The sequence below is a fragment of the Astatotilapia calliptera genome, unplaced genomic scaffold (genome assembly GCF_900246225.1).
Source record: "Astatotilapia calliptera unplaced genomic scaffold, fAstCal1.2 U_scaffold_14, whole genome shotgun sequence".
NCBI classification, from domain to species: domain Eukaryota; kingdom Metazoa; phylum Chordata; class Actinopteri; order Cichliformes; family Cichlidae; genus Astatotilapia; species Astatotilapia calliptera.
The window spans coordinates 261533-283086 of record NW_020535663.1 but is presented as its reverse complement, the minus strand read 5'-3'; the positions used below and the strand labels follow the sequence as shown (position 1 = coordinate 283086).

General features: G+C 39.9%; 1 protein-coding gene across 1 annotated transcript; it reads right to left on the bottom strand.

The window, feature by feature from the left end:
- Nucleotides 1-4268: 4268 nt before the first annotated feature.
- LOC113017520 (uncharacterized) lies at nucleotides 4269-6599 on the bottom strand. Its single transcript, XM_026160668.1, has 2 exons — nucleotides 6509-6599; nucleotides 4269-5592 (listed from the first exon to the last, which is right to left on the bottom strand). Exon 2 carries the CDS (start codon nucleotides 5590-5592, stop codon nucleotides 4687-4689), a length of 906 nt encoding a protein of 301 aa, XP_026016453.1. The 5' UTR covers nucleotides 6509-6599; the 3' UTR covers nucleotides 4269-4686.
- Nucleotides 6600-21554: the final 14955 nt, after the last annotated feature.

Genomic DNA, 21554 nt, shown 5'->3' with positions numbered 1-21554 from the left:
TAGCAAGGATGAAGAATTCTCTGAATCCAGAATTCTCTGAATTGTCAGAAAGTCCAAATGAGGACGATGAGCAAAAGAGCAGAAGGGAAGCATTTCTGAAACTCACAGTGCACTTCTTGAATAAAATGAATCAAAAGGACCTCGCTGCCTGTCTGCTGAGCAGTAAGAGGATTCCTTTTCATAAATGCATTCTCAAGAAATTCTAATATTTTCTTTTGAAACATTTTCATTATTTTTCTTTCCATTAGAAAACCCTCATCCACACTTTGGGTATAAACTTAAATCTGACATAAAGAAGAAGTTGCAGCCTGTGTTTGAGGGGATTTCTAAAGCACAAAACTCCTCCGGTCTGAATCAAATCTACACAGAGCTCTACATCACAGAAGGCAGGAGTGGAGAGGTCAATAATAAACATGAGGTCAGACACACTGAAAGAAATGTCAGTAAAGGTGAAACAACAATCAGATGTGAAGACATGTTTAAAACATCAACTGCAAGAGACAAACCAATCAGAACAGTGCTGACAAAGGGAGTGGCTGGGATCGGGAAAACATTCCTGACACATAAGTTCACTCTGGATTGGGCCGAAGGCAAAGCTAACCAGGACATAAAGTTGATATTCCCATTCACATTCAGAGAGCTGAATCTGCTGAAAAATAAAAAGTTCAGCTTGGTTGGACTTGTTCATCACTTTTTTAGTGAAATCAAAGAAGCAGGAATCTGTAACTTTGAAAACTTCAAAGTTGTGTTCATCTTTGATGGTCTGGATGAGGCTCGATTTCCTCTGGACTTCCACAACACTGAGATGCTGACTCATATTACAAAGTCCACATCAGTAGATGTGCTGCTGATGAATTTAATCACTGGGAATTTGCTTCCTTCTGCTCACTTGTGGATAACCACAAGACCTGCATCAGCGGGTCAGATCCCCTCCAAATATTTAGACGCTCTCACGGAGGTCACAGGGTTCAGTAACCCACAGAAGGAAGAGTACTTCAGAAAGAAATTCAGAGATGAGAAGCAGGCCAACATCATATTCTCCCACATAAAGACATCAGAAAGCCTCCACATCATGTGCCAGATCCCAGTCTTCTGCTGGATCACTGCTACAGTTCTGGAAAACCTATTAAAAAGCAGCGAGGAAAAGAGATTGCCCAAGACCCTGACTGAGATGTACATTCATTTCCTGGTTGTTCAGACCAAAGTGAAGAATATTAAGTATGATGGAGGGGAAAGGACAGATCCACACTGGACTGCAAAGAGTAAGAAGATGATTAAAGAACTGGGGAAACTGGCGTTTGAGCAGCTGCAGAAGGGAAACCAGATCTTCTATGAATCAGACCTGACAGAGTGTGACATTAATGTCAGAGAGGCCTCAGTGTACTCAGGAGTGTTCACACAGATCCTTAAAGAAGAGAGAGGGCTGTACCAAGAGACGGTGTTCTGCTTTATCCAACCGAGTGTTCAGGAGTTTCTGGCAGCTCTTCATGTCCATCTGACATTCACCAACTCAGGTGTCAACGTGCTGGAAGAAGAGCAAACAGCCTCAATACAGACCAAAGAGTCTTTGGCAATACACTTCTACCAGAGTGCTGTGGACAAGGCCTTACAGAGTCCAAATGGACACCTGGATTTGTTCCTTCGCTTCCTCCTGGGTCTCTCAATGCAGAACAATCAGAATCTCTTACAAGGCCTACATTGAGAGATACAGATAGGAAGCATCCAAGAGAACAATCAGGAAACAGCCCACTACAAAGCAGTTCAAAAGTAAGATCAGCTCATCTGTAGTTCTGTGGTTGACGCCATAACAGACAAGAAGGTTCTGGGTTCAAATCCACTGGAAACTTTCTGTGTGGAGTTTGTATGTTCTCATCATGTCATTAGTCAACTGATGGTTTTGACTTTATACATAAAATCTGTCCTGGTTGTCAAGTTTCAGCACTGGATGAGTTGGAAAACTATTAAATCAACAAAAACAGTATCAAGTTTTTTTCTGCATATGTCAGTCATCCATGAAATGTTTAAAGTTAAGACTAAGCAGATTGTAATGATTTAAAAAGAACACCAGCCTTATTTGTTTTTTGTTTTTTTAGTTTTCTCTCTTTGTGCCTCTCCTCTGTCGACTCTTTATGTATTTGTATGTTCTGTGCTGGTTATATAATGCAGCAACCCCACTCCACAGTCATGTCTCCCTAAATTTAGTTAATGTGTTATATTTGTATTTGAACAATAATGTGCGAACGTCAAACTGACAAATGAAAATAAATACTTGCATGAAAAATCTTGATAACTGATTAACTGTAACATAAATTAATGAATATAAATACAAACATGTGGCTGAATACACAGAATACAGAGTCATTAATTATAAATACAGAGTAGAGATTTTCCACGCTGAATTGTATAATTTCTATACTTATTTATTTAGTATTGAACACACAAGTGATAACTTTTATTACACTATTCAATTATATTTAATTCAATTCAGTTTTACTCATATAGTACCAAGTCACAACAACAATTGCCTCATGGCACTTTATATTATACTGTAAATACAGTTGACCCCCTATGACCAAGAACTAATGGGGCAAAAAAGTATTTAGTCAGCCACCGATTGTGCAAGTTCCCCCACTTAAAATGATGACAGAGGTCAGTAATTTGCACCAGAGGTACACTTCAACTGTGAGAGACAGAATGTGAAAAAAAAAATCCATGAATCCACATGGTAGGATTTGTAAAGAATTTATTCGTAAATCAGGGTGGAAAATAAGTATTTGGTCAATAACAAAAATACAACTCAATACTTTGTAACATAACCTTTGTTGGCAATAACAGAGGTCAAACGTTTACTATAGGTCTTTACCAGGTTTGTACACACAGTAGCTGGTATTTTGGCCCATTCCTCCATGCAGACCTTCTCGAGAGCAGTGATGTTTTGGGGCTGTCGCCGAGCAACACGGACTTTCAACTCCCGCCACAGATTTTCTATGGGGTTGAGGTCTGGAGACTGGCTAGGCCACTCCAGGTCTTTCAAATGCTTCTTACGGAGCCACTCCTTTGTTGCCCGGGCGGTGTGTTTTGGATCATTGTCATGTTGGAAGACCCAGCCTCGTTTCATCTTCAAAGTTCTCACTGATGGAAGGAGGTTTTGGCTCAAAATCTCACGATACATGGCCCCATTCATTCTGTCCTTAACACGGATCAGTCGTCCTGTCCCCTTGGCAGAAAAACAGCCCCATAGCATGATGTTTCCACCCCCATGCTTCACAGTAGGTATGGTGTTCTTGGGATGCAACTCAGTATTCTTCGTCTTCCAAACACGACGAGTTGAGTTTATACCAAAAAGTTCTACTTTGGTTTCATCTGACCACATGACATTCTCCCAATCCTCTGCTGTATCATCCATGTGCTCTCTGGCAAACTTCAGACGGGCCTGGACATGCACTGGCTTCAGCAGCGGAACACGTCTGGCACTGCGGGATTTGATTCCCTGCCGTTGTTGTGTGTTACTGATGGTGACCTTTGTTACTTTGGTCCCAGCTCTCTGCAGGTCATTCACCAGGTCCCCCCGTGTGGTTCTGGGATCTTTGCTCACCGTTCTCATGATCATTTTGACCCCACGGGATGAGATCTTGCGTGGAGCCCCAGATCGTGGGAGATTATCAGTGGTCTTGTATGTCTTCCATTTTCTGATGATTGCTCCCACAGTTGATTTTTTCACACCAAGCTGCTTGCCTATTGTAGATTCACTCTTCCCAGTCTGGTGCAGGTCTACAATACTTTTCCTGGTGTCCTTCGAAAGCTCTTTGGTCTTGGCCATGGCGGAGTTTGGAGTCTGACTGTTTGAGGCTGTGGACAGGTGTCTTTTATACAGATGATGAGTTCAAACAGGTGCCATTCATACAGGTAACGAGTGGGGGATAGAAAAGCGACTTACAGAAGACGTTACAGGTCTGTGAGAGCCAGAGATTTTCCATGTTTGAGGTGACTAAATACTTATTTTCCACCCTGATTTACGAATAAATTCTTTACAAATCCTACCATGTGAATTCATGGATTTTTTTTTCACATTCTGTCTCTCACAGTTGAAGTGTACCTCTGGTGCAAATTACTGACCTCTGTCATCATTTTAAGTGGGGGAACTTGCACAATCGGTGGCTGACTAAATACTTTTTTGCCCCACTGTATGCTAAAACAGCCACTGCTGTTTTTTTTTTAAAGTTAGCTTCTAAAAGAAATCTGATATTTCTTCCACAAAACTATTTTATCATTTTATTACAATTATAGTGATATACAAGAATGTTTTGTGTGTATCCTAATCAAAACACAGGGAATAGGGCACAGCAGGTGAAGGCAATAGGGGTAATCAGAGGACAGTAAAGACAGAGAATAAAAGAAATTACCAAAATAAACCAGGAAAGCAAAGATACACTAACTAAGACAAAAAAGAGGAAGGTACAAAACTGATCCCTACAACAGTAAAATACATTGAAGAGGATGCATACTTTATTGCAAGATGGCCAATTTTTTCACTACCTCATCTACACAAGGCATTTTGTAGAGGGTATTGACAGTTTGTCTTAAAACAGCAACGATTTTCAACTATTCTCGAAGTTCCAAATTTTCTCTCAGAATGAAAAATGATGATCAATTTTTTTTCTTAACAGACCCTAACACATGTGCTCTTTAATCTCTTTGTGTGTTTTTCTTGCAACACCCAAATTTACCCTTTCTGTGTAGCAACAGGAGCGGCAACAAGAGGTTGCTGGGAAGATTAAGCCAGGCTCCTGATGACATTAAAACACATCCAAGATGTGCTCCTGTGATATACACTGCAGACCAATACAGATCCCAAACAAACTTCAACACCAGCATTCCCAGTATGGTCACAATGGTGAAAAATGCCCTCTTCTTTGATTGGTCAACCCTGTCCCTGTTCCTGCTCTCTTCTCTTGGGCCTGGATGAATTAAAACACAGAGAACAGAAAGGCTGCAGAAGGAGGAGACGGTTAAAAACAATATCATGAGGAAAAAATTCACAATGGCGAGGATGATATCTTTTATTGTTATAAAACCTGTTAATGCAAAGCAAAGCAGCCAAACACAGCCTATGCTGATTATCCTTATTCTGACCCCTCTTTCTTTCCTTAAGCTCCGATAAGTGATGGGATGAACAGCAGCCATGTAGTGCTCCACACAAGTCAGCATGTGAAAGAAGATTTGTCCAAAGCAGGAGAAAGAGAAAAAAATGAACGGATAGATTAATATGTTTAAATTATTCATGACGCTACCACAATAACTGAAGACACACGCTAAGACAGCAAACAGGTCCATGATGACGATGTTGTAGGTGAAGCAGTCACAGTGACTCAGTACTTCCATGAAGGTGGAGCCTTTTTTCCTCCATTCTTGGAGACCATGTTGGAGGATGAGGATGCAGATGGGGAGGACGAGGAAGATGATAATGATGCTAAATGCACGATAGATGAGGGAGCTTGGTTTAGAGATGAGACAGTGCATGTATAGAGGGAGGGAGGTGTTCATGGAGGAAAGGTGCAGATCCAAAGTGGAGAATGATGAGTTTGCCAACATCTGGAAAAGAAAAAGACAAATGGGACAAACCACTGGAATGTAAATTAAACTGACAGAAAAATTAAACCTATCTGTATGTAGTTTATATATTCAGCTTTTTCCCCCTGTTTATTATTCAATTCAATTCAATTCAATTTTATTTATATAGCGCCAAATCACAACATAAGTCGCCCCAAGGCGCTTCATAGATACAGAGAAAAAACCCAACAATCATATGACCCCCTATGAGCAAGCACTTTGGCAACAGTGGGAAGGAAAAACTCCCTTTTAACAGGAAGAAACCTCCGGCAGAACCAGGCTCAGGGAGGGGCGGCCATCTGCTGCGATTATCTATTTAATTTCTTCTTTTATAACACTGTCTTTTTCTAAATTGAGGTTTTGTGGATATTAGGTGTTATACAGTTGAGGCCAAAATTATTAACCCCCCCTTATGAAATTAGGCAACACTCATTTTTTCAGTATGAAAATGACCATTAACAACAAGTGTTTGTTTTTTAAAACGTATCTGTGTCCAAAATAACAAGGTTCACTAATTGTAGTAAGGATATTTTATTGATACACTGAGTTGAAACAAGAAAGGGCAAAAATAAGACATCCAAAATTATTAGCCCCATGCCCATTAATAGTCAATACTGTACCCTTTTTGAGGGTACAGGGTATGGGATTGAGGTCTGGGCTCTGTGGGTTGCACACAGGTCCATCAAACCCCGGTTCAACCAGTGGCCTTGTTGGAGGAGGTTGGTGAGTAACAGTAACATGGATGGAGGTTAGGTGTATTTATGGGGACATTCACAAATATCCCACAGTGTCACTGCCGGTAGAGTTTAAGGCCAAAACACATAAAATAAATGCTGCACTTAGGTTGCGCATGACGCATATCTTAATCCTGGGGACAAATTTGCCAGGGTTTCATTACCTGTTGTGGCAGTGTGTGGGGATGCCTTCATGACCTTTAGTGCTGTGCAGTGTCTGCTCTTTGTATTATCTACACCAGCCCATGTTTAACCCCTGACTTTGAGACACAACATGTCTTTTTATTTTACTATTTAGGTTCAAATCAATTTGAAGTCTTGCAGTGACAAAATAATAATTTGACCCAATTGCATTAAAGCAGAAGTAATGAGTCCGTTTTGAAAATGTAAGCAGTAGAAAGTACAGATACTTGTTTAAAAATGCAAGGAGTAAAAGTAAAAAGTAGTCAGAACAAAAACAATAGTCAAGTAATGTACAGATTCCTGAAATTGTATCTAACTACAGTAGGAAGTAGTTGTTCTCCATTACTTTCGACCTCTGCAACCAAATGATAAAACTTGGTTACATGGTTACTTGGTGTGCTCTGAAGCAGTGTGGGCCCACATGCACTTCATATTGATTAATGAAAGGCTTTATCAAGTAAATTGTGACACTCGCATGGTGATTTCGATTTTCCAGGTGGCTCATTATTTTTTTTAATACTTTTTATTTTTTACGTCTTCCAAATTTATAGTACATACAAACAATAATAAGAGAAAATAACGCAAAAGAAACCAACTAAACAGAATGAAACACATAATCTGTGGGGTAAAGAAATAACAAATTACACACATATGTAAACATAACTGTTGCGACCCGAACTGGGGCGGCCCAACATCTGTCCAAATACTGCACTGGAGTGCATGTGGATATTGGTTGCATTCGTTCTGGTGGATTATTATTATTTTTTTTTTTTTCCCTGTCCCATTTGGTTTTTTTGCCATCAGAATTATTGTCTAAAGGCAAAGAAAGATGCCCAACGGACTGACTTTACCAAATGGACCATCCTAGCCTTGCCGTATTGGTCTATTTGATTCGCCTTTTATTGTTTATTTTATTTTAACGTGCTAAATATGGGACAGACTTGACTGGGGAAAAGAAAGGGGAGAAAGAAAGAGGGAAAGAAAAACAGCGGGGAAGAGGAATGGTGATAAAGGGCAAAAAAACAAAAAACCAACAAAATAAGCAGACAAAAAATACACACATTAATTACCTGGATCACCTGTTGAGAAAGAAAAAAGAGAAAACAAGCAGAAAAAAAGAGCAACAGAATAAACAACAGCACGATGATCTATGTGAATATAACAGCAAATACTAAATATTAAATATTATTGTGCAGCATGTAATATCGACAGTGCAAAGTGTGCTTTGAGGTAGGAGCCAAAAAGGGTGTAGTTTGTGTGTGTGTCTGTGAAGGTTATCAGTCATCCAGGTCATCGTAGTCAAAGGAGCTTGCAAAGAAAAGCGTCTGGGCTTCTTTAAGTTGCTTGAAGACGTTTCACCTCTCATCCGAGAAGCTTCTTCAGTTCTAAGGTCAAATGGTGGAGAGTCCCAGATATAAACCTAGTGGGAGTGACCCCCCACCGAGGGACAAAAGGACCCCCTGATGATCCTCTAATCGCCTGAGCCAAGGTGGGAAACTGGGCGTGGGTCCCAATCAGCCAGAGTTTCGGGTGTGTTCATTGTGAAACCTGGCCCCACCTTATCATGCGAATTCCTGAGGTCAGATGGCCCAGGATGTGAGTGGGCGTTAAGGCGTCTGGGAAGGGATCTCAAAACTGGATTATAGATCGCAGAGAGTTGGTGTCGTAAACCACCGCCTCTGTTCAAAGATGGTCGCTCACAGTGGACATAGATGGCTTCTTTCACTCCTCTTTCAAACCATCTGTCCTCTCTGTCCAAAATGTGAACATTGGCATCCTCGAAAGAGTGTCCTTTATCCTTAAGATGCAGATGGACTGCTGAGTCTTGTCCTGTGGAGGTGGCTCTTCTGTGTTGTGCCATGCGCTTGTGAAGTGGCTGTTTGGTCTCTCCAATGTAGAGGTCTGGGCATTCCTCGCTGCACTGTACAGCATACACCACATTGTTAAGTCTGTGTTTTGGCGTTTTGTCTTTCGGGTGAACCAGTTTCTGTCTGAGCGTGTTGCTGGGTCTGAAATGCACCGGGATGTCATGCTTGGAGAAAACTCTCCTGAGTTTCTCTGATACACCGGCTACATAGGGGATGACAATGTTGTTGCGTCTGTCCTTCTTATCCTCCCTCGCTGGTGTCTGATCTTCTTTTCTGTGCCTCTTTGCTGACTTTAAGAACGCCCATTTAGGATAGCCGCACGTTTTGAGTGCTTCCTTTACATGTGTGTGTTCCTTCTTTTTCCCTTCAGGCTTAGAGGGAACATGTTCTGCCCGGTGGTGTAGGGTCCTGATTACTCCAAGTTTCAAAGGGTGATGGGAGTCAAAGAGGAGGTACTGGTCCGTGTGTGTGGACTTCCGGTAAACTTCGATGTTGAGTTTGCCGTTCTCTTCAATGTGCACAGCGCAGTCCAGGAAAGGCAGACAGTTGTCCTTTGTGTCTTCCCTGGTGAACTTGATGTTTTTATCCACAGCGTTAATGTGCGCAGTGTGTATGTGTGTGAGCACCCGTGTGTACACCTGTGAGCATGGACGCGCTTGTTTTTAAAAGGTTCCTTCATGTAATGATCTGCTAGAGGGTGTGGGGAGCCACAGCCCCGTCCTCCAGGGCATGAAGCAAGTATGGAGGAGATCAAGACTCCAGACTAGAGATGGCACGATACCACTTTTTTATGTCCGATACCGATACCGATATCATAAATTTGAATATCTGCCGATACCGATATGAATCCGATATAGTGTTTTTTAATCAACAAAACTGTTTTTTAAATATCTTGCTGCATTTTGTATAAGTTCATACTCAAGTTTAAAACAACAACTACACTAAAGCTATTCTGTTATACCTGTATGCAAAAAAAAAATATTTCATAGTTCAGCAATACTGATCAATCTAATAAACTTATACCTACACCATCCTCCCTATTCTGGTATTTTAAAGAGTACTTAGCATAAATATTAAGCAACCTAACTAATAGGGTTCCAACTCCCAGCAACAACAAAAATAAATAAATAAAAAATAGGGAACCACCCCTCACGCTCCACCTCATGATGCTTAATCGACGTAATCAACCTTAATTTGATGCAGTGTGAAAAAAAATACACAGAAATCAATTATTTTTCAAGAAATATTAAATAGATTCAACATCTTTCTTCAACAAAATTGCAGACTGCACAGATGGTACCTTCCCAAAGGAAAAAGTACTATAGCTTACTAGGGTATATATATTAGACTTAATAGTTACTATATACAGTAATTGACTTCTATTCATTTTACATCAAATTAAAACTTTGGGTGTCAGATAATTATTTATTAAAAGCTAGACATTTTAAATGAGAATAAGAAAGAAAAGTATGTCTTTGTGCCCCCTTTTCCCTGTTAATGCCCTATCGGCCCCCCTGGCTAAACTTTGCTAGATCCGCCCCTGCACAGTTACCAGCCGTCAGCTACGTAGAAAAAGATCCTGGAGTAGAAAGTAATATTAAATACATTCTAACAACAGCTGATCAAGCTTAAACGTGCTGCTGTTGTTCAGCCGCTGGTTTCCTCTTTCTGGTGCAAAGTGGGCCAAAAGCAAACTAGAGATACGACTGGCGACAGAAAAGCCGATCAGCTGATCGTTAAGCAGTTTCATGATTGAAGTAGCAGCAAGAAGAGGCAGTCGCTCCATATATCGTTTGTTAAGCTTAACGCAGGAATGCTTTACAAACATTCAGAGATGGACTTACACACTTGCTTTACTTCTCTCGGGGATAACTTTGTCGGAGATGAAATGCCAGGTTGCTAGCGAAGCTCCAAATGCTATCCAGACCACCGACAGGTCCTGCATGCCACAGCCGCTCTATCACGTGATGCATACTGCTCCGACGTGCTAACGTTCTGAGGTGAGTTATGGCGTGTTGCAAGTTTTGTGAGGTGCTTTCGTGATATTTAATGGATCGGATTACATTTTTTATTTTTCTCCGATATCCGATCCAGTAATTTAGGTCAGTATCGGACCGATACCGATACGTAATATCGGATCGGTCCATCTCTACTCCAGACATCCAGAGGCCCTCAGAACACAAGAGACCAAGGAAGACCAACAGAGGGGCAGCCGCGCCACTATCCCAGAAAGAGCTGAGGACAGCCCCAGATGAGGGGTCACTCAGCAGCCGTGGAGCAGAAGCCAGGGGGGGTTGCAGTGACGTGCCCGTGAGCTCCGCCGGCAGCCAGCTGTGCTAGAGTGACCAAGCCCCAGGCCAAGAGGCCAAGGGTACCCCACCCCTGAAGTGGCCCGAGCGAGCCCCAGGCTCCAGGCCCCGACAAGCAGCCACCAGCCGGTGGCTAACTGGACGCCCATTTCCGGACACAAAGAACCAGACATAGACATAAATAGACACTGTACACACAATCACACTCCCCAAGCATACTCTAAGCCCCAGGTCTAGGTACCCTTGCCCCTGGAGGGGGAAACTGCACCCAGACCCAGGTAGTGTTACCCTTTTCCCTGGGGTGGGGAGAAGCAGACTGCCCCGGCTTGGCAGCAGCAGGGAGGCCCCACATTCCAGACCCCAATCGGACGGCCAACTCCTCCCCCTGGCCCCCCGCTCCAACAGGCAGCAGAGAACGGGGGGGGGGGGGGGGGGACTCCAAACCTCCCTCCGCCCGCTCATATGTAGTGTTGGTGTATGTGTGTTCTAAGGTGCATTTAAAACCCAGGAGGACATGGAGCTACCTGCCAGAGAGCAGCAGCACGTAAGCACATAGCCCCTCCTGCTAGCCCTCAATGTCTACGTGTATTTAAAATTGAGAGGTGGGCAATGACGCCAGGGGTGAGGTGTACACCCTGATGGTCTTTTGGATTCTGTGTAGTGTGCCCACCCCCAAGGTCCTATATGTATGTGTTATGAGAGCGTGAGTAATGTGAATGTCTAAGTTGTGGTGGATCCATGAGTTCTGGTGGATTATACAAAGTGACACCAATTAGTTAAACTGCAGGAATGTCTTAAAGACATAAAGACCTGGATGGCCGCTAACTTTCTGCTTCTTAATTCAGATAAAACTGAGTTTATTGTACTCGGCCCTGAAAATCTTAGAAATATGGTATCTAACCAGATTCTTACTCTGGATGGCATTACCTTGGCCTCCAGTAACACTGTGAGGAACCTTGGAGTCATTTTTGACCAGGACATGTCCTTCAACGCACATATTAAACAAATATGTAAGACTGCTTTCTTCCATTTGCGCAACATCTCTAAAATTAGAAATATCCTGTCTCAGAGTGACGCTGAAAAACTAGTTCATGCATTCATTACTTCCAGGCTGGACTACTGTAATTCATTATTATCAGGATGTCCTAAAAACTCACTGAAAAGCCTTCAGCTAATCCAAAATGCTGCAGCAAGAGTACTGACAGGGACTAGAAAGAGAGAGCATATTTCTCCTGTTTTGGCTTCCCTTCATTGGCTTCCTGTTAAATCCAGAATTGAATTCAAAATCCTGCTCCTCACATACAAGGTCTTAAATAATCAGGCCCCATCTTATCTTAATGACCTTGTAGTACCATATCACCCTATTAGAGCACTTCGCTCTCGCTCTGCAGGCCTACTTGTTGTTCCTAGAGTATTTAAAAGTAGAATGGGAGGCAGAGCCTTCAGTTTTCAGGCCCCTCTTCTGTGGAACCAGCTTCCAGTTTGGATTCGGGAGACAGACACTATCTCTACTTTCAAGATTAGGCTTAAAACGCTCCTTTTTGCTAAAGCATATAGTTAGGCCTGGACCAGGTGACCCTGAATCCTCCCTTAGTTATGCTGCAATAGACGTAGGCTGCCGGGGGATTCCCATGATGCATTGAGTTTTTCCTTTCCAGTCACCTTTCTCACTCACTATGTATTAATAGACCTCTCTGCATTGAATCATATCTGTTATTAACCTCTGTCTCTCTTCCACAGCATGTCTTTTATCCTGTCTTCCTTCTCTCACCCCAACCGGTCGCAGCAGATGGCCGCCCCTCCCTGAGCCTGGTTCTGCCGGAGGTTTCTTCCTGTTAAAAGGGAGTTTTTCCTTCCCACTGTCGCCAAAGTGCTTGCTCATAGGGGGTCATATGATTGTTGGGTTTTTCTCTGTATCTATGAAGCGCCTTGAGGCGACTTTTGTTGTGATTTGGCGCTATATAAATAAAATTGAATTGAATTGAATATCCCAAAGCAACACTGCTGTGCACTATTTCACCAAAGAGTGTTGCACAAGGGCTGTTTCAGGCCTGAGCCGGCATCCTAAAAAAGAGACTGACTGATCATTTTAAAGCTCAGTTTTTAAAACCTTATGCTGTAACTACAGCCCAGCCCATCCAGCAGTACATTAATGACTAACCTCATATTGTGGATGGATTATCTCAGTTGTTTTCCTGACTGAAGCTTGGTCTGTTTACAGCATCCTGCCATGAGATTGCATTTGTCCCTGACCTTCAGGAACCCTCAAGTTAACTTTTATCGAGTGGAATAAAGTTAGCGTTCATCCTTCAGCTTCACTGTTTATATCATGCTAACGCAGTTGTGTCGCTAGCGATCACGTAGCACATCAGTATATACCAGCTAAACCAACTTCAGTAACCCTACAAACGTCACTGCTGTTTACTTTTCTGTCTTCATTTATGTCGGAAGCGATAGCAGAGCTGTACGTCTTAATTTGTTTTGGAAATCCCTCAGCCAGAACATGGTATATTATACTTAGATGGAAACTAGCAAGATAACTTCCTGCTTACTTCTAACTGTTAAATTTCATGAATTCTGTTTTCAAGGATGCCTGGATGTTAAACTTAATTGTTACACCTGGTAGAGCAGCCACACTGATCATTTTATTACAGATGAAAGAATTTAGACAGTTTTTAGCTCTCAGAGATGCCACAATGATCGTGTGACTTTGGGATCTGCAGCAGAGTTTGGGCCCAGACACAGCTAATGACGTCAGACTTAAAAACCAGATAGACACCTAAGCTGAGTTCATCCTTAATCTTTGCTAGATTCCCCTCACCTTCGGAGGAGGGATGATCCTTAAAAGATGGTAACAACCCATCCGCCAACTAACGAGACCCTCAGTTCCACCAATGCACAGATGTGTGTCACGTGTCATGACTGGGGCTCACATTGAAATGTAATATTTTGATGTAATCAGCTAGCAAGTCAACAGTTTGAGGCACATAACTTCTACATTTTGAGTTAATAATCAATTTTTTTGATCGACTGTTTGAGTTTCTTCTGCCTGGCTCTGGTGGAGGAAAACAAGTATCATCAGATAGATATGCTAAAATGCTGTAAGGTAAATTACACTAAATTATGGGTTTGAAAACATTTTAAGAAAAAAAAACTGCACAAATTTCTGTTCTTTCTGCATTTAAACTTTTTAATTTTTAGCTTTCAGTAATACTTGAGCATAGAGTTTTAATATTAAGGTATGTTTGTTGAATTATGTAATACATAATACATATCATTTTGCCAACAAATTAATCTTTAATCAACATTTTTCCAGTGTGCCAATGTCTATTAAGCAAAGTGTAAGAGAAAAATATGGGACAAAAGATTATTAAAGGTTCTACCATATCAGATTCAGTCAGTGGAAGTAAAGATTATTAGTACTGGTGCTGCATGATGACTATATCTCACTATTTTTTTTCTGGGAAATTTGACTACTTGGACAAACAAAAAGAATTTTAAAAAAGAGAGATTTATTTATCTATTTTTTATTTCATTTTATTGTCCAGCCTGACTCCGCCACCCGTCTCAATGCATTCAATTCAAGTATCGTTGTATTAAACTGTGACATTGACAAATGTTTGTCATTGTCACATGACAGCAATGACAATTATTTTGACATGAACACACACACACACACACACACACACACACACACACACACACACACACACACACACACACACACACACACACACACAAATGATGTGCAGAGTTTTGTATATTCAAATAAACCAGAGGCAATAAATACATTATCTGTCACTGTCTCGCCTCTACTCTGATCATAGTTTTGCATGACATATTTCCTTAGTAGCAGGAAATATGTAGCCGCATGTCTTTAAAGCACATTAAAATATACCTCAAGAATTCTTTTTATACATGTACCTTTTATAATTTTATTTTAAAGATGCTGTTAAAAGCACTTTGACTTGGAACTTAAACACATATAATCTTCTGTTTCCTCATTAAATTTTTTTTAATAAAGAACAGTGAGATATTACCATTCGACGTCACCACAAAAAGATGATAATGCAATATGATTAAGGTACCTTGAAATATTTTTTATATAAACAGTCTATCCCAAGTGTTCAAGGTGGGTTTTTTTTTGGTTTTTTTGTCATGCACTGACTCAAAACCCGTATGATATTATACATTCTGAAAATTTAAAACAACGTGTACAGACTAGTCAGTTGCCACCACTGATGAACATATACACACATACTGTATACTACTGTATCATGGGTGTGATGAAAAAGGATTTTAAGTCGGTGCATCATGAAAACTGGACACACACACACACACACACACACACACACGTATACACACACACACACACACACACACACACACACACGTATACCAGTTTTCAAGATGTTCTTCTGACATACTCAAAGTCCTAATAGATATTATGAGTTTTAAAACGAACTGAACTAACTTCTATACAGTTAGTCAGAAAAATGCAGAAATTACAACAGAAAGTGTAACTGAAAATAAACTTTGTTTATTTTTAATTTTATTACAATCCAAAGGAACACTAACCCTATGATTCTCTTCTCTTCTCTTCTCTTCTCTTCTCTTCTCTTCTCTTCTCTTCTCTTCTCTTCTCTTCTCTTCTCTTCTCTTCTCTTCTCTGTTGACTCCGTGTTGACTCCGTTCATGTGATTATTTGCTCAAAACATATTAAAGCTGCCATCCACCCCACTCGCTCTCTCCAAGTACAATTCAAATATAGTTTATTTGCATAAAAAATGTGACAATGATGAACTAACAAAGGAATAATTGCACGCTCAATGAATTGATCAGAACTTTATGTTTATCTATAATGCTAGAGTAATGTTCTACATATTCTTTGATTAAAGAATGTATCTGCACATGCAGTGCTGTTGTGTATCAAACATCTTGTGTTGATATATGAGATATGTTTCTCACATATGTGATGATTTTGGAGTTGAGTGAACTTTTACTTTTTTAAATTGTAATGCTACAAAATGTAATGCTTTTCTCTGCATGTATTATTGTAGGGTCTACCGTACAATATAGATAGTAAATGGTAAATGGCCTGCATTTGTATAGCGCTTTTCTAGTCTCTAAGGACCCCAAAGCGCTTCACACTACATTCAGTCATTCACCCATTCACACACACATTCACACACTGGTGCGCTCTGGGGGCCTCTGGATTTCTGGGGCCAAGGGCCCCCCAATTCATGTTTCACATCCTGGTGGGGCAGGGCTTTGGCTCCCCACAGCCACTATTAGACACTAACGTGAAGAAACCTTATGAACAAGCACGCTCACACGCACAAGTATTCACAGACACCCACTATCTTGGCCGGCTGCTGCCTCTAAAAATATTTTGTATTATTGGTGCTGTCTGCTGTTCAATGAAATGTATTATTTATTATTTACTGTTGTTTATTCATATGTTAGTTGTTGCCATGGTTTCTGGGTTTTTGGTTTTTTTTGGCAGGTGTTGAAGCAAATTCTCAATGTTCCTCTCTCTCCATCTTTCTATCAATCCATCTGCTTCACCTCTATTTTTCTCTCCCTCTCCTTCTTGTAATTCTTCCCAACTTCTCTTTCTTCTTTGTCTTTTCCATTCCAAAGTCTTGTCCTTTTTAATGATAATTTTCATCATAGCAAATCCAATTAAACAAAATAAACAATCAGAAAGAAAACCCTTAAATACCTTTTAACCTGACAACTGAGAGACCATAGAGAAAATCTGACATTTGCTGATGAGGTAAATTATTAAGCGACTTTTAAAATATTAAAAAACAGAAATAAAAAGATGATCAGTTCTTTTTTGTACTGAGAACCAGTGAAGGGACATCAATGCTAGCGTAATATGTTGAGAGAAAATATATGAGTAAATGCACTGACTGCTCATAGTTGAGTGCACTGGAATTAGACAACTCATTACTATAACTGCATTGTTCATTGACTGGCTCATCCAAAACTGGAATCCTGGTACCACACTCGACTCTTCTGTGATGATAACAGAGAAGAACAGTTTAAAGGTTCAGTTTAAGTCCTTCTAAAATGTTTAATTATCAACCACTTTGGGAGGTTTTTCATTTCTGAATGATATCCTTAGTTTTGACTTTATTCAAACTGTTAGGCCTCATGCATCAACTCCTGCCAACTTCGATAGCATATCTTTGTTATGAGAAGAGCCACACTGACATGTTCAGACACAGTTTTAAAATCGCTTAAAGAAAAAAATACTAATTATTTGAGTTGACCACAAAAAAGACATAAACAGCAAACTGACCGAGGCAGTTTTCTGGAAAAAATAAGGCCCATTCCTCTGTGCTATAACCTTGAATGAGTTTCACATAAAATGCATTTTTGATAGTGCAGTACACCACAGCCCAACCTGAGCATCACCCACACGCAAGCCTATGATTTAGTGCCCCATGCATGGATATTGGAATAATCATATTTAACCAGAACTCAGTGGCACAATGGAAACAACGACTGGAGGCCAACTCCGAGGCAGTTACCATTAAATATGGGCTATATCAACGTAATGCACTGACCCTGCTACTTTATATAGCATGGTTAACATAGGCGTTAACCCGCTAAGCCATCTTGTCAAAAAGAGTGGAAACAGATATAGATTCGGGATTTTGGTGATCATCAGACACCACCTGCACATGGATGTCATCAAGCTTTATGCCAGGAGTGAGCAAGATGTTGGTTACACTGAGAATATAAGGATGTCATTCAGATGGGACAAATGTGGCCCCATGGGCCAGAGTGGTGCAAAGTGTGGGAATGTGACTGAAGGGGTGGCTTTAACAGAAAGCAGTCATATAAAGGACAGCTACAAGTATTTGGGTATCTGACAAGTCAGCAGGAACTGTGAGACAGATGCACAGAGGTCCATCACAGCCATGCACTTACTACAGGAGACAGGTGTTTAGAAGACAGCTGAATGGTAGAAATAAGATTCAAATCATCAATAGGTTTGCTCATCCAGGAGGAGACAGATGCCACAGATGTCAAGATACAAAAACTGTTTACAGTGCACTGAGGTCTCCATCCAAAGTCAATCACTCTGACGCTAAATGAGAAATGAAATGAGGGAGGGCGAGGATGAGTGTCATAGCCACAATCCAGGATGGAACATGGACCATCCATGAATACATCAGGAAGATGAACTCTTGAGATGAGCTGCTCATAGCACAGACTGAGAGGGAGATTTTTTTATAGTGTGATCTTTAAGTGTCAGGAAAAGGTTGAAAAATTTGTAGTGAAAATTTGGAGGGTGTTGGAAAATTTTTTAGTCTTTAACTTCAGGTTTGGAGATTGGGGCCATTCCTCAATATGTGACCTGAAAATACATTAAAAAGAGTACGTGGGAGTATAAAAATAAGAAGCGTAAAGTTCTTTCCAGAGAAAGGAAAAATATTCTGCAGTGGGTTGTTCCTGGAAACAACTTTGTACATCAGTGCAACTGTCATGGTTCTTGGTTTTGGTCCCAGGGTTTTGAGTTTCTTTGGAGTTTTTGGAATCACCTTTATTGTTGAATGTTTTTTGTTGTAATTGTAACCCATTTAAGAAAAAAGAAAAAAGAAAGAAAAAAACATATAAACCTGCTATTTAACTCACAGTTAGTGATTTCAGTAAATTTGTTTGCTTTTCGAGAGTTTGTACAGCTTATATACATTTATAGTCTGTCTAAGTCTGTCAATCCCTAACAATTTATCATCACAGATATAAATGCAGTAGGATTAACCCAAAGAAGGTAGAATCTAGACTATTCACAGCAAAAAATATATTTATCGTGTTGATCAATTAAAATTGGCAGATAAAATATCAGTGATTCCAAATTCTCTGTTAAGAAAATCATTTAGATGGTTTTAAAATTTTAATTTCATTGCGGTGAAGTGTGTGTTAAAATAATTATCTCTGTGAATCACCACTCACTGGGAAAACCTAAAAACAAAACTTTTATGAATTTAGAGTAATTTCCATTTCTTTGTTAGGTCCCTCAATCATAATTGATGTTCAAAATGATTTGAGTCAAAGTGATTCATTCATTTAAAGAAACTCTAACAGAATGAGGTCCCCACACTGAAAAGGCAAGATAGATAATTGCATGTTAAAAGTGAAATCACTTCCTATCTGCGTATAACAAATCTATATTTCTGTTCTTCTTTAAATGTTCTGCTTAGAGTGAGCTGTGTTTCTTTTCCACAGGGGTTAAATGTGAAATGATTCATGAAGTTCTTCCATTTTCTGAATTCATTTGTTATTTATAAAACTGAAACTGGTTTTCAAGTAAATCGCACCTGAGAAGACTCTGCAAACATAAACTTTGATCCAACATGCATTTGCTCCCACTTTGAAATCTAACTCCATCTCAGACTTTGCACCAACAGCAACATGACCCCACCTTTCAGCACACAGAGGGAGTACATTCAGTCAGAGGCTCAGTTGTTTACAGCTCTGTTATATTCAGTTAGGAATTTCTGAACCCTTCATGTTTTACCATGCAGGCTACAGATTACTATAAATAAAGGGAACAGAACAGAAATAAACTGAATTCTATAAATTAACAGAAACAAGAATAAAAAACAAAGAAACAAACTTATAAAAATTATGGAAACACTTTACATAATAGAATGACTATGATGCAACTCTAACATGAATAACTACAAATGACATATTACACAGTGTCAAAGATGCAATTAACAAAAACACTTCGATGGAGTAGGTTGTAGAATTACTTTGAATGACACGGTCTCATGACCCAGTGAAGAGCAAGTTTTAGCTGTCATAAACATGGCCTCAAATTTGACTCAAGAATACTTTGATATTCAGGCGAGCACATGGTCAGATCTGCAAAATAGTGATGAGGGAAATGAGGTTCAGCTCATTGTTTTTAGTGTTAAAGCATTAAAAGAACACAGTGCTAACAGTAAGTCATGAGGAATCTAATACATCTGAACTCTGCTCTGTTAGTGTAACCAGTCTGAGCCATGAAGGCGTGTCAGCACCTGCAAAACAATAGAGCGTTCACATGCTGCAGGAAGTGAAGCTGCAGGCTGAAGAACAAAGCTGATGAAGATTTTTACTTTTTAAATTACTTTTAAATAGAGAAAAATATTATACATGGACCCATTATTCTTGATGACTCTTTATTTGGTGATTGTTGGAAGTTTCCACACTGACAGACTGAAATCGTTCTCTTTGGAGAGTCAAATCTGAGAAAGAGAAGACTGAATAGTTTAAGGATAGAGTTCTGTTAACTTTAACTTGATGATAAAATTAAAGAGATGACACACTGGTCATCTGACAAAAGAAAACATGTCTTATATAAAACAGCCAATGACTTGTGGTCTGTTATGAAAGCTGAGCTCTGTAGGTGCAATTAAGAGCTCAAAACAAAAAATCTATATGGAAAGCAAGTAAAGTAAAGTAAAGTCTGGAAATGGTCAAAAATTCTTAAGCAAGGATCAGACATGGTTTCAAAAGAGGAAATAATGAAACCAAACAATCTGGTGAATATATATCGAATTAAATGTACGAACCCTTCCTCCATCTTTTTCTTGCTTTCATAACAATTTTTTTTTGAAAAATATTATTTATAAATTAAGAATCAGCAAATATGGTTTGAACTACTTGCTACTACTGGATGCTGTTTTGGGCCTTTTTCATTGTTTGAAATTGTTAGAAAATCTCATTCAAAAAAATTTTCAATTATAAACTGTGTATCAAATGTAAAACATAACATAACATAACAAGAAGTATGGCTGTCCAGTTTTTCATGTGTAAATTGTTGAAGGAGAAGAAGCATTTAATGGTGATGTCTCAAAGAACTGTGGAGTGACAGCGTCACATTTGTTGATGTGTGGACCCAAACAGCATCTATTGTTTCATTTGTGATTTATTGTATTGCTTGTTATAAAACTGACATCTCATACTACAATTCAACTATCATATATAACAGCTCACTGCATTTATAATGAACCAATGTCCATCATGTCCATCTGACACTCACCAGCGCTTCCTCCTGGGTCTCTCACTGCAGACCAATCAGACTCTCTTACAAGGCCTGCTGACACAGATAGGAAGCAGCCCAGAGACAGTTCTGGTACCTGTTTCATCGACCCAGTGTTCTGTGGTTTTGATTCTTTGATTTAGTTTATTTCATTATGTTCTAGTTTTCTGTGTTATTGCATTATTCTACAACTGTAGCTTGCCTCCACCAGTGTGTGAATGTGAGAGTGAATGAATAATGGTATTGTAAAGCGCTTTGGGTGCCTTGAAAAGCGCTATATAAATGCAATCCATTATTATTATTATTATTCTAAGTTTAGATTCTCCGTGTGGTTTATGTGCGTTTGTTTATTTATGTGTGCTAGTAGCTACGTTTACCTTCCTCTGTGTCTAGCTGTGTCTTGTGTTTTGTGAATCTTGTCTCTGTTTCATTCCTCCAGTCCCTAGGGTTAAGCTTAAGTGTCTTGAGTTCAGTCTGTGTTTCCTCTATTATTTTGATAATCCCTATCCTGTATGCAATATGTTGGATTTTGCTTCCCTTGTCTCCCTTTTAACCTCTGTGAGTCTGCACTTTTGGGTCCACCATTCCTGCCTGCACACAGCACATGACACAATGAGGATAAACTCCACTACAAAAGATCAGTCCATCTGTAGTTCTGTGGTTGCCTCCATAACAGACAAGAAAGTCCTGGCTTCAAATCCACTGGGAACTTTCTGTGTGGAGTTTGTATGTTCTCATCATGTCCATCTGTGTTGTGTCCAGGTACTCCTGCTTCCTCTGAGTCCAACGACATATTAGGTTA

Coding starts and splice junctions, on each gene's coding strand:
- LOC113017520 (XM_026160668.1), bottom strand. CDS start 5,592: ATGTTGGCAAACTCATCATTCTCCACTTTGGATCTGCACCTTTCCTCC.